Source organism: Bombus vancouverensis, unplaced genomic scaffold (assembly GCF_051014615.1).
Source record: "Bombus vancouverensis nearcticus unplaced genomic scaffold, iyBomVanc1_principal scaffold0056, whole genome shotgun sequence".
Taxonomy (NCBI): domain Eukaryota; kingdom Metazoa; phylum Arthropoda; class Insecta; order Hymenoptera; family Apidae; genus Bombus; species Bombus vancouverensis.
In genome coordinates, this window is record NW_027468947.1 from 121749 (window position 1) to 134911 (window position 13163).

The following is a 13163-nucleotide window of genomic DNA, read 5'->3' on the forward strand; positions in this document are numbered from 1 at the left end:
TTTATTATTATGGAATATCTTTTCAAATACCTACGAAGATCCTTCGCAAGTAGTCAAATAAGCGACACCCGAATATGGGTTACGCGGCCTGGTCAGAAACTTTGCTGACACCCGAATACAGGTGTCGTGGCAGTCAACGTGTTAATACTTAAAAATAATGATTATTATACTACGAATTTTTATATGGATAATAATATAATAAAATTTGTAAAATATGTATATGTCGGTCCAACCATCGCAGCTGTTACGACCGTTCGCGTAGAGACGCGATCGCGAGGGAAAAGTGTGAGCGGGAGACGTAAATTTTTGCTACGATTATGATAATCGACGCCGCGAATTAGTCGTTCCCCTGTTTCGGTTAAGATAACAGAGGTGGTTAAATGAATGTAACACTGTATAGTAAGTTACATATCACCGTTTATTCTAACAACTTGTAAAGAAGACAGTTACGCTGATGCGTATGTATAAGATGAGTGAGTGACTGATCTACGGGTGTATTCCCGGTCAAGGATGTTGACTGTTCGAAGGATGGAAAATCAGTGCTGTTCGGAGACGATGCTGTGGCGGAGGAAAGCTAAGGATCGGTGTGTCTAGCGCACGGGACCATCGGATTTGTTGGTGACGATTTTGGCTAAGAGAGTGAGGGAAATAGGCTTCGTTGTTAATTGGTTAAACGAAGGTTGGTGGACTAGGAAGGGTCTTAGCCGCCCTCGATAGAAAGTTGCTAGTGGGAAGCATCGTACGTGAGAAAAACTAACTTTCCCGTGTCAAGCCGTAGTATACAATACTCTTAAAAGTAGCGATTTAGAAAAAAGATATTTGTTGGGTCTGAAGGGCCTTAGCTAGAAAATTCCTTAGATTTACGATGGGTCCTTAAGACTATTGAGGGTACGCAGCAAGGATGAGCGGACATCTGGTTTCTGTCTGGCCCGCGGTGTATGGCCTGGTCTAGGTAGAGAGTCGCTCGACGTAACAGCCTCAAACGAAAAATTTTTATTATATATTTCCGACTTCTTTTTTCATAATGTACATGATAGTTTTGGAGAAATATTAAATATTAAAAATTGCAAAAATTTTAAACGGTACAACCTGAAGAGACGAATCGTGTGTATTCATTTGTTGTACGAATCGGATAATTTGGAATAATTTCCTGTCTTATTTATGATAAGTCTTGGTGTTTGGAACAGGAACCGGGAAACCGTTCTATTTGCCGATCGGCAATCTCCAGACAGTTGTTGGTCTTTTACAGACAGTTCTTTAAACTAGCAAAGAGCGTCGGCCGTTAATTTTTTAAACTTCCGCGTCTGGCTTTAACTTTCTATATAACAATCCTTTAAACGGTTTAAACGTTTGCGTATTCCGAAAAATTTAGAGGAATCAACGAAAAAGGAGCACGCAGGGGCATAAATCGGCGAGCCGTGCTCGGTTCGCGTCATTGCAAAGTATTCGGTCATTGCCGAATCATCTGATATCTGCGGTTGAACAACTAGAAAAGTTCTAAATGCCTATTTGCCTTCACTCCTTGTAATCCTTGACTAGATTTCATAGACGCGCTCGGTATATCTGATTATAATCATTTCTCGTGTATTGTTTCATTATTGAATTTTGTTTTAAATAAATTTTGATTATGAAATTGCGACGTCGTGAGTGGCGAGATCATTTCTCGCCAGTTTTAACTCTCCGTTTAGCGTATCGTCGGAGCTCTGACGTGTCCGTCCACGAAAAAATTTCTAACATGTACTATAAAAAACATGCATTCTTTGAATAGAAAATAGTATAGTACCTGATTACTGTTTCCGAACGAGTGGCCTTTTTGCGCATGTAACACAAACACCAGACGATTGGTCCAAACACCTAGAGACAGCGCAGAGGTATTTGAACGCATCTCCCAGCAAAAGTACGAATGTTACTCCGTTCCAGCTGTTGTTTGGAACGCGGATGAGAATGCGGGATGATCCGCAGATCAGGCAGCTGATCGAAGACGAGTGGGTCGCGATGTTCCAGGAGAAGCGAGATCAGTTGCGCGTATCAGCAAAGAAACGGATCGAGGAGATTCAAGCTGAAAACAGGCGGACGTTTAACCAGAGACGTAATGAGGCGACAACATACAAGACGGGAGAACTAGTGGCAATCGAGAGGACGCAGGGCGGTTCTGAGCTAAAGCTGCAGTCGAAGTTCCTTGGGCCGTACCGCGTGGTGAAAGTTTTGGGGAATGACCGTTACATGGCACAAAGAGAAGGCGAACACGAAGGGCCGCGAACGACCTCCATGGCGGCTGATCACATGAAATGGTGGGACGCTGTTGTAACCTCAATGCACATCAGAGACCAGGCCACACACCGCGGGCAGGATGGCGCCCAGATGTCTGCACATCCTTGGCGCGTGCCCTCAGTAGTCCTAAGTACCCACCAAGGGTCTTGGAATTTTCATAGTTAAGGTCCTTCAGGCCAAGCGAGTATCTCTTGTCTTAGATTTCCTTTTACGTTTATTGTTTACTACGGGTTAACAGGGAAAGTAGGTTTTCCTCGCGTCTGCTATGTTGCGTTAGCAACTTTTTCACGAGGGCAGCTAAAACCCTTCCTGGTCCACCAACCGTCTTATTATCCAATCGGAGACGGTGTCTACTGCCCTCACTTCCTTAACCAAAATTGTCATCAACGAATCCGATAGTCCTGTGTCCTTAGACACACTCACCCCTAGCCTTTCTCAGACATAGTATCGCCAGAAAAACTCACTTATTCTGTATCCTTAGAATAGTCAATATATCTATACCGGTCTCTATCCTTATAACAATCGCGTACTTAACGTATTGTTGTAACTAAATCTTACATAACGTGGTTGGAGTGAGTTGTGATTTATGTTAATTCAGTGTGTGTTACATTGTGATTGCTGAATTAATAATAAAGTTTAATTAAAACAAAGTTAATAGTTGTGTTACGACTCAGCTATTTTATTTTCACCAATCAACCCCAAAAATTACGTGACACTGTCGTAGTCAACGACGCGAGTGAAACTAGCGAAGATGAGCACATCTGAGGGCAGATGTGATTGCCAGTACGGCAGAGTGTAGTATCGTGGACGAAGGGTCTAGCGAGAGGAGGGGGGGGGGGGCGTGCGAATTATAAACAAGCGGTTGCTGAGCATGTGCGTGGTGCGGCTAAAACAAAAGATATAAGGTTAAGACAAAAGACAGGGGGTTGCTAAGGGACGATAAACGAATTAACAGCAATATGAATTGAGAGGCCAGAGAGTGCGGGTTGCGTTGTTGAGATAGTGTTGTTAGCGTTGTGAAGAGAGAGTTGAATCTGTGTTGACGAGAGTTGTTAATTAATTATCTAGTTGTCTTAATTATAATACGTTTTTGCGATTAGTTCATGTTAAATAATCATTGTTTTCTGTTTAATTAACATCTGTTTAATCAATTTATTATTAATAAACTAATTATAATAGTTTACGATACTACAATATATTTAAATCAATGACTTTATGTACATCTGTATCAAAAAACTGTATCAAAATCATTCACGTATATAGTGAAATCATTGACGTTGATGTTTGTATTAAAAATCATCTTATATAGACATATAAAGTGATTCAGATAATATGGGAAGTACGGAGGCCAATTCACCACACTAGAACGAGGAGAAAGGTCTATATAAACATTTACCCAATATAACCGCAGTTTCGAATGACAGCTTATTTTGTGTTGTAGCATGTAATTTTTCACAGAAATGCGACGGAATTAGTGGTTGGTTTAGCGCTTTTTTACGTTGTTTGAGTATCATGTAAACATTGTGTTATGTTAACGTACAAGCTACATTCACTGAATCAGAGTCTGTATGGGAAACGATTTTCGAATCGCCGTTTGCTTGAGAGGAAAATGTTACAAATAATAAACGAGCGTTTTCGAAATACCCGTTCTTAGAGGAAGCTTACAACAAAAGGAAATGCGCGTGTCGGTAAAAGTGTTAGACAAGAACGAGGTTAAGAAGTACGAGGGGGGGGGGAGAACAAGAGGAAAGTAAAAAGTGATATGCAGCTTGGTAGAGGTTCAGAAGAAAAGTCTGAGGAAATTGTGAAAGGAAAATGTCTGACATAAAATGTGATGATTAAGAAAAGAGTGGGGCATGAAACATGTTATATAAAATATATCTTATATGTTCTATTTTGGTTCATATATATGTCGGAGATAAAAGAACATCGGTGCATACCCTTTGGAACTTCAGGAGAAATCCCTTAACACCGTAATCTAGATTCTATCATAGGCATAATTAAACAATTGTCGTCTTTTAATCCGATTGTATTTGTTCGAGATTTGTAATAATGAGCTTGGGCTCGAGGCGACAGCCAGTCGCCGAACGTAGCTGCGATCACGGGATGAACGCTTTGTCTAACAAAGGTATGGAGTAATTCTATAGCTCTCCTTAAAAGAAATATTTGTGGCGGCACGCGACAGTAAACATTCCAACGGTTTCTGTCCCCTGGCTCGCCACACGCAGACCCTATTCTTCGAGTAAGATGATTGCCAGATGTCGATGCGTCTCCGCAGTACATGTTCAGCTAGCCTGAGGAGCCGCTATAAATCTTAGGATTTAGTTAACTAAAGTCCTTCAAACAAACAGTCTTTGTCCCAGCTACGGGAAGATAGGAGAGACCTATTTTTCAACGAACGGCGTCTCCAACTAGCAACATTCCCTCGAGGGCGGCTAGCATCTTTTTCTAACCACCAATATGGAAATTGACCAATTAGCAGCAACGTCAATTTCCCTTACTTTCTGAACGAAGGCTATCCTCGACGAATCCGATGATCTCGTGTCCTTAGACACACCCCATCATAGTTTTTCTCTGTGGCATCATCGGGACGGAAATTCATTCTTTCTTGCGATCTCATCGACGAAAAGAGTAACCCCATACGACCAGTGAATATTACGCGTTTTATTAACAAAGAGTCCGACTTAGATTTTGTGAGCCCGTACATCTACTATCCCGTTGACCGCGGATTCGTTATTGCACTTAGGATCATTGTCATTAGTTTCTCGAGTATCTAATTACCACGGTTACTTGTCCGATTCTATAATAATCGCAGTTGCACTAGTCAATGTCTTCCCTATTGCACAACGACAATGTGTAATCCAAATGAAGATTCGTTTCACGCCCCTAACCCTAATTCTAATGTAAACCCGACATTTATAATGTAAAAAATGTATATGTAATACAAAAAGAATGCAGAATATAGGTACTAATGTTTAATCTGATTTTCTGTAATTTTGACAGTTTTGTAATCTTTTATTTTTATATTTTTATATTTTCTATATCTTTGTGCTCTTGTATTTTTCATACAATTCTATATTCAAGTAACAGTATAAAAAGGATACGAAAAGTATGGAATGGCAATGCATGTAACGGTACGTGAATGTTACGCGTGCGCAAGATAACCAGGAGAGGTTGTATAGGAATCAAGAGGTCGTTGGACAAAGAGAACGTTTTTTAGCATTACCTTATGTTTAAGACATTCATATATTCTGCAGATATTAGTTCCTATCAGTATACCCACGTCGTTATTAACAAGATGTTTATGTATTTCCATTATCTTTGTTTTAAAATTCACTGTTATTTTGGGAATTTGTTAAAAAATCTCTTAATCCTTTTAGGAGATGTATCACTCTAAACTGAGATCTAAACTCATATCACAGGCTTTTTTTATTTTATAGATTAGATTCACAATTTGTCCAGTTTGGACATTTGGTAGAATTTTTTAACTGTTAGATTATTATGTGGGTAGCTACCCCCAGTGGGATACCATCTTCGTGTTTGTTTGGTTGTGTCCTTTGTGAGGTCTGCTGGGTATTTCCCTTTCAGCCTTCTATCCATGTTTGAGGTGTTGATCGTTTCCGCAGCTAGCCAGTTTGGCTGTGTTCCTATTCTTTCTTTGTATTTTTCTGCGTGTCTGCTAATTTTCTCTTTGACCATTGGTATTCCCAGGTCCTTCCGTATGCCTTCGCTTCTAACGTACCATGGGGCGTTTACTATTGTTTTAAGAATTTTAGCTTGTACTGTCTCTATTTTGTTTATATGGCTCATTGCCGCTGCCCCCCATAGTGGTATTCCGTACGTCCAGATAGGTTTTATGATCGTTTTGTATATTTTTAATTTATTTTCTATGCTTAATTTGGATTTTCGACTTGTTAGCCAATGCATTTGTCTCCTAGTTGTCTGTATTTTGTCTATTATTGATTTAGTATGCTGTTTCTATGTGAGTTGTGTTTCTAGGTGGTCTAGTCCTAGGTATTTGACTTGCCTTGTTTGCGGTATGTGCGTGCCGTTCGGTAGGATGTTTGATGGTGTCTGTTTTCGCAGTGTGAGTGTAATATGGTTGCATTTATCGGGGTTTGCTTTTATTTGTTTATCTTGCAGCCACTTTTCTATTTTTGTGATATGTTCTTGTAGTAATTTGACTGCTGTTTCTGGGTTAGTGTGCCTGACTAGTACAGCTGTGTCGTCCGTGAGTGTCAGTATTTTGCTATTGGTAGTTGTTGGTATGTTTTGTGTATAGTATTGATCCTAAGACGCTTCCTCGCGGAACCCCTGCCTTTATGTCTTTAACTTCAGAGTATGTGTCCTTGATTTTTATTACGAAGGTTCTGCTGCTTAAGTAAGATTTTATTAATTGGTATATTTGCTCCGGAAATTGTTTCCTGATTGTTTGTAGTAGGCTTTCGTGGTGTATTTTGTCAAATGCTTTATCTATGTCCATAGAGAGGGCTGTACAGTATTGTTTGTTTTCTAATGCTAGTATTATTTCTTTAATGAGCCTGTGCATTTGCTCTATAGTGGAGTGTATGTTTCTGAATCGAAATTGGTGATCTGGTATTAATTTTTCCTTCTATATTATTGGTTTTATGCGGTTGCATATTATTTCCTCTAGTATTTTGGAAAACACAGGAAGTAGTGATATTGGTCTGTAAGATGCAGTTTGGTGTGGTTCTTTGCCTGGTTTAGGTAACATTATGTCCTGTGCTAGTTTCCACAGTTTAGGAAAGTATTGGATTCTTAGTATTGCATTGAATATTATTGTCATTAGTGTTATCGCTTTTGGCGAAAGGTTTTTCAAGATTTTACCATTTATTAGGTCGATTCGTGGTGCTTTATTGTTTTTTGTTTTCTCGATTATGTTTCTAATTTCTTGTGCTGTTGTTTTAGGTATGGTATAGTGGTTGTCAGTTGAGGTACTAGTGGTAAACGCATCCTCGTCCGTATGACATTTGGGGTTGCTGTTGTTGATATTATGTGGTATAAATGTGTTTCAAAGGTGGTTGGAAAATTCTTCAGCTTGCTCTTCGTTGCTTCTTGCCCATGTGTTGTCTGCCGTCCTGATTGCTGGGACTAGTTTTATTGGTTTCTTTTTTTTCGTGGCTTTCCATAGGGAGTAGTTGGAGTTCTCGTGAGCAGAGAGTGACTCTATGAATTTTGTGAATTCGTTATTGTTGTGCACTTTTATTTTGTTTTTTATTTCCTTTGCAAGTTTGTTTAGGTGTTTTTTGTTTTCTCGTGTTCTATGTTTTTGCCATTTTGCTTTCGCTTTTCTTTTTTCTCTAATTTTTTCAAGTATGTCTGATGGAATTATTTTTGTTTGTCTGTTGGTTGGTTCAGGTATAGTGGTTGTCCATGATGCTTCTAGGATAGTTTCTGTCAATGGTGTTACTGCCTGTTCGACGTGTTCGGGTGTTTCCAATGGGATGCTGCAACTGGTTTTGCTCTCGATTATTTCTTTAAAAATTTGCCATTTGGTTGTTCTGTTGCATAGTGTCCCTGGATTGCTATAAAGTATTAATTTGTTTCTGTAAGCAATTGGGCTGTATGCAATGAGGCTGGGTGTTATTTTTAGTTTATTTGCGTTTAGTCCCTTTGTAACTGCAAAATCGAGTAGGCCAGGTATTTTGCTCAGGTCTGTCGGCCAGTATGTCTTCCCGTGGATAATATATTGAGATTGTTGTTAATGTATTTTTCCAGGGTTCTACCTCGAGGTGTGGTAATTCTTGATCCCCATAGCGTGTGGTTTGCATTGTAGTCTCCCGTTGCGATATACTTGTCACCTAAGTGTTGAAAGTACTCTTCCCACGTTTGTGATGTCATTTTGTGTCGCGGTGGTACATATACTGCTGACAACTGTAAATGGTTGCTGCTAGTTTGTACAGTAACGGTGGTTGCTTGTATATATTCCTTACTAGCTTGGCTGTGTTAGTGGTGTTTAATGTCGTTTCTTATTATTACTGCGGTCCCTCCGTGTGATTTTCCTGAGGGATGCTTGGTATCATATATTATGTAGTACGGTATTTTTATGTAACTTTTTATAGTGAAGTGTGTTTCCGATACGAGTAGTATGTCGATATTATTATTATACAGGAATGTTTTAGTTTCTAGGGCCCTTTGTTATAGTCCGTTAGAGTTCCATGCTGCTATTTCAAGCATGTCCATTTTTATTTTTTACTTAGCAAGTTTGTGAGTAGTTGTAACATGACTGTTGTTTGTTGTACTTGTTGCCTTAGTATTGTGTTTTTCTCACGTACCATTTTTCTTAATATCTCTGTACCTTTAATGGATTGTTTGAGCATTTCTTTGATTTCTGTATCGTCTTCGGTGTTGTTGCTTTGATTCTGTTTGTTTGTGGGCGTTGTTTGTCTAATGTTTTGGGTTACTTGCGCGTAGCTGCGGTTTCCTTGGGGATCGGTGTTTCCGTTTATAGCTTTTGGTTCATTTTGTGCTTTCAATGTTGCTTAATTATCCGTTATACTTTGTTGTGGTTGGTAGTTGTTGATTGATCTATTGCCAAGTGGTGGAAACTGTTTACGTTGTGATTGTTTTCTGATTTCGCATCCTTTATAGCTGGCTGGGTGGTTTCCATTACAGTTGTAACATTTTACTTCATTTATTTTCCCTACGTATGGACAGTGTGTTGTTAAATGCTTCGTATCGTATCTTGTCATATTGTTTATTGCTCTTGTTTGGTGACCAATTTTTGCTAATTCGTCACTTAATTTTTTTTGTGTTAGTTTTTGAATGTAGTCCTCTTATAACTATTTCGTAGCTCCTTTCCGTTTTCAGCTGATATGTGTGGTACACAGCGTTTTTTCTTTTAATTCTTTTATCACTTTCCTATAATTTTCTGGGGTGTTTATTTGAATTTTTACTTGTTCTAATTTTGTTTGTTTTATTGTGTAGTTTTCCTTCCCAACTATATCGTTTAGTCGATCAATAAGCGGGTCTATTATCTGGGCGTCGACAAATATTGGTGGTGGTTTTGTAGTTTGCGTTGATTTAGTTGTGTTTTTGGTTGTTGGGTCGTCTATTTCTTCCGTAAGTGAGCTGAAGGAGTTTCTTAATGGTAATTCTTGCAGCCATCGCTGCTTTTCTGTATCTGAATTTCCTGTTATTTTTCGTTTCTTGTTATAACTTGCCACCTTCCAGCTTTCATCCTGTTGGGTTAATTCGTTATTGGTAATATTCTCTTCATTGTTTGGTATTGTTTCCATATCAACTTCGTTTGTAGCTGAGCATTCCTGTTCTTCGTTTATTGGTTGGCTTGGTTTTGATATGTTTGTTGTTTTATTTATGTAGTATTGTTCGTCTTTGTTAATTATTTTTATCGGTGGGATGTGCTTTTTCATTTTAGTTTTGCTTGTAGTCTTCTTAGTAGAAGACACGAGTTTCCACCATTTAGCTATGGGCGTTGCCGTTCGTAACTTTCTCTTCCCCACTTGCCGCACTTTTTCTGAAGCACTGTTTTACACGTCCGTTTGGCTCGGTTGCTCTGGCAGAACTCGATTTACAACATTGAGAACATTTATATCGAAAATTCTTTCTCGCATGAAGCTTCTGTATTAATACAAAAGGCACGAATTAAGATATATGATTGTTCACAAGTATTAGAGTACTTGCTGATCTTATAGATTTTATAGAAAATGTGATACATGATTGACCAAGATTATTAAGAAAATGAAGTTTACATCCGTATGAGATTAACGATCCGAAATACACACTTTGTGAAAATTCGTGACAGTTTGAGGAAAAGTAATGAATTAACGATTATGTGACAGCAATTAAAATCCATCGATCTAAGGTCTTTATTAAATTAAATAGTTCAAAATCGTTTACATATTAGGTGATCCCATAAGTTTTTGTGTATATATTTATACACTTTTGTGTATATATTTCATGTGTCGATTTCTAAACATACGGCCATACGGGACCAATGCACTTGAGCTTAGCTGATCGAGAACAGGCTAGAGTAGATCTTCGTGGGCATAAGATCGTAATATAGTGAACACAGTGCCTTCTAACAGTAAAAAATCACGAGTGAAATGCGTATCCATTTTCGACATCTCATGTTATATGAATTTCGGAAAGAAAGTTCGGTAATAATTGCCAGGAAAAACATATGTGCTGTTTACGGAGAAAATACGCTTTCATCTCGCACCTGTAGGAAGTGGTTCCAACGTTTTAGAGCTGGGAATTTCTGTTTAGAAGAGGAGGTACGCTCCGGGCGTCCTCCTCAGACAGACGGAGATAAAATTCGGGATCTTGTTGAAAAATCACCAAGTTTGACAGTTCAAGAGATGTCAAATGTCCTGAAAATACCTAAGACAACGATTCATAGGTGTTTAAAAGAAATGGGGATGGTGTCAAAGTTGAACGTTTGGGTGCCCCATGAACTTACGGAACGGAACCGTCTTGAACGAACGACAGCGTGCATGTCATTAATTGCACGTAATAAACGTGAACCATTCCTTAAACGCCCCTGGTAACTGGTGATGAAAAGTGGATACTTTTCGAAAACCCTGAACGGAAACGTAGTCGATCCCAACGAAATCAGCCACCTGAACGCTGTGCAAAACCAGGGTTACATCCACGTAAAGTTCTTTTGTGTGTATGGTGGGATTATAAAGGAATACTCTATTTTGAACTTTTATCTAGTGGTAATACCATTAATTCAGACAAATATTGCGCTCAGTTAGAAAAATTAAGGGAAGCACTAGCTGAAAAACGGCCAGGTTTAGTGAATAGGAACAACGTTATCTTCCATCACGACAATGCTAAACCGCATGTCGCGAAAAGCGTTACAAAAAAATTGTCTGAATTTAATTGAAAAATTTTACCACATCCCCCATATTCCCCAGACATTGCCTCATCTGATTACCACCTGTTCAGAGCATTACAACACTTTTTAGTAGCTAAAAAATTTGAAAATATTGACACTCTCAAAAATAGCATAGAAAATTATTTTAAAGAAAAACAAGAGAACTTTTATCGAGACGGAACCTACCAGAAAAATGGGAAGAAGTTGTACAACGAGAGGGGGATTACATTTTTTCATGAAACTGAAAGGTATGTAAACGATCTTAACATATATAACCTCTCGAAAAACGGCACGAACTTATGGGATGACCTAATAATTAAACAACTATAAATATATCAAAAGATTATAATAAAAGAATGTAATAGAATATCTAATGTCCGTACTTGTAAATACAACGAAAAACGTAACGTGTAGATTGCAGATGTTTATGAATGTAAAATTTGCGAAAAGCATATGAAAGTTATACACATAAAATATACAAATATTGATATATGCACGAAAACTATGCGTATATGCACAAAGATATGTACAATTTATGAGTAATATGTCTAATATTGATTTATTAACGTTATGTGAATTGATACAAAAGGATATTTAACAATTTCGTTTTAAATAAAAATCTATTTATGACGACGCGCCAAAATTCGCATTACGATAAATTACGATAAATTATAAATTGCTTTTCCGTATCTGCAGCACTCGAATTGTACAAGTAATGTGTGCGTTTGAGGGCCCGACCTTTTGGTCGACCGCGCCATACCTGCAGTAAAAACGCATACTGGCTTCGCATTTAGACGTTCGCGTTCGACTTGGGAATGGCGCGCATAGATGGTCGGCGCGCTACTTGCCCTCTCCTTGCGGATCATTGGACAAGTTAAACCTACCCTTTCGGGCGGCAGCTCGCTTAGCTGGCGCCACGCGATACCTGCCACCATATAGCTCGGTCCCAGCAGATTGGCTCTCCAGCCGATTATTCCTGCTCGGCAACCATTTTGTAGGCTTACCGCTTGCACCGACGGTCACAGGTTTCCTCTCCAGCTCGCACGCTTCGTGCTTTTTTCTGCGCCCCGGTTCTTCGTTACTGTTGTTTTCTTGGTTCTATCTTGTTTATTGTTCTATCTTCGATCCAGTGTTCTGTTTGTTGTATCCGTTTATTTCTTCGTTGCGATTCTTTATTTGGTTGTTGTTGTTGTCTCTATAAACTTGAAATATAAATGCAATTTCCTTTTAAATACAGTAACGAGGTTTATTCAATTTCGATAACATTGTATTAGTAAGATATCGAAGCTAGCAACTTTTCGTTGAAGTTTATTTTATATTTCTTAAATTATTCGGGTAAAGATAACTCCACACTGACGGCCTATTGTCCACAGACAGATGTCGTAGTAATCGGCGGACAATGTCTGTCAGTGAAACTTAAGGCGCGCACGGGCAGACTACAGGCGTCTGTAGACATTGCCTGCCGACAACACATGCCAAAACATGTATATAAACTGCCTGCAAGCAACGTCGCTTGTCCACTAGAAGTTTGCCGGGTATCACTGCGTATCGATGAGTCGAAGATGCCTTGGAGATGCAACACACGGATCGTTTAAATCTACCTGTAATCCAATCAAGCTAGCCTAAAAAAAAGACAAATTCAACATTAAATTGTATCGGACATTTTGCTACAACGCTCAACTGATAGAAATCATGCTCAGGAACAAATATATGTCTTTGCTAACTTTCTAAATATATGTAGACGACGTTTTAAATTGCTAGTAGTTGAAACAAACAATATGATATATTTTTGAGTGATCTATAAGGATTTACAGGCCCACTGGGAAATCTTATTAGTGTTCTCTTGCACTATGTATTAAAGCGCATCAACACCGATAGAAGCACTGTACACGCGATATCGTCGCGTCGTGTCTCCTGAAAATCGCCGATAAGTCGCTCGAAACTTTACTGGAAACATTTCTCCATGTTCTACTGACAATCACATAGCATGTGTCATTGCTGGAATTTGATAAATTTGGTTGAGAACACG

At 38.8% G+C, this 13163-nt stretch overlaps 1 protein-coding gene across 1 annotated transcript in view; it reads left to right on the forward strand.

Moving 5' to 3' along the window:
* Nucleotides 1–1944: 1944 nt before the first annotated feature.
* LOC143304819 (omega-amidase NIT2-like) overlaps nucleotides 1945–13163 on the forward strand; it is a 66536-nt gene continuing 55317 nt past the window's right edge. Inside the window, exon 1 of the mRNA XM_076627305.1 lies at nucleotides 1945–2239. Coding sequence (XP_076483420.1) covers nucleotides 1945–2239 — 295 coding nt within the window. The remainder of the gene's footprint in view (nucleotides 2240–13163) is intronic.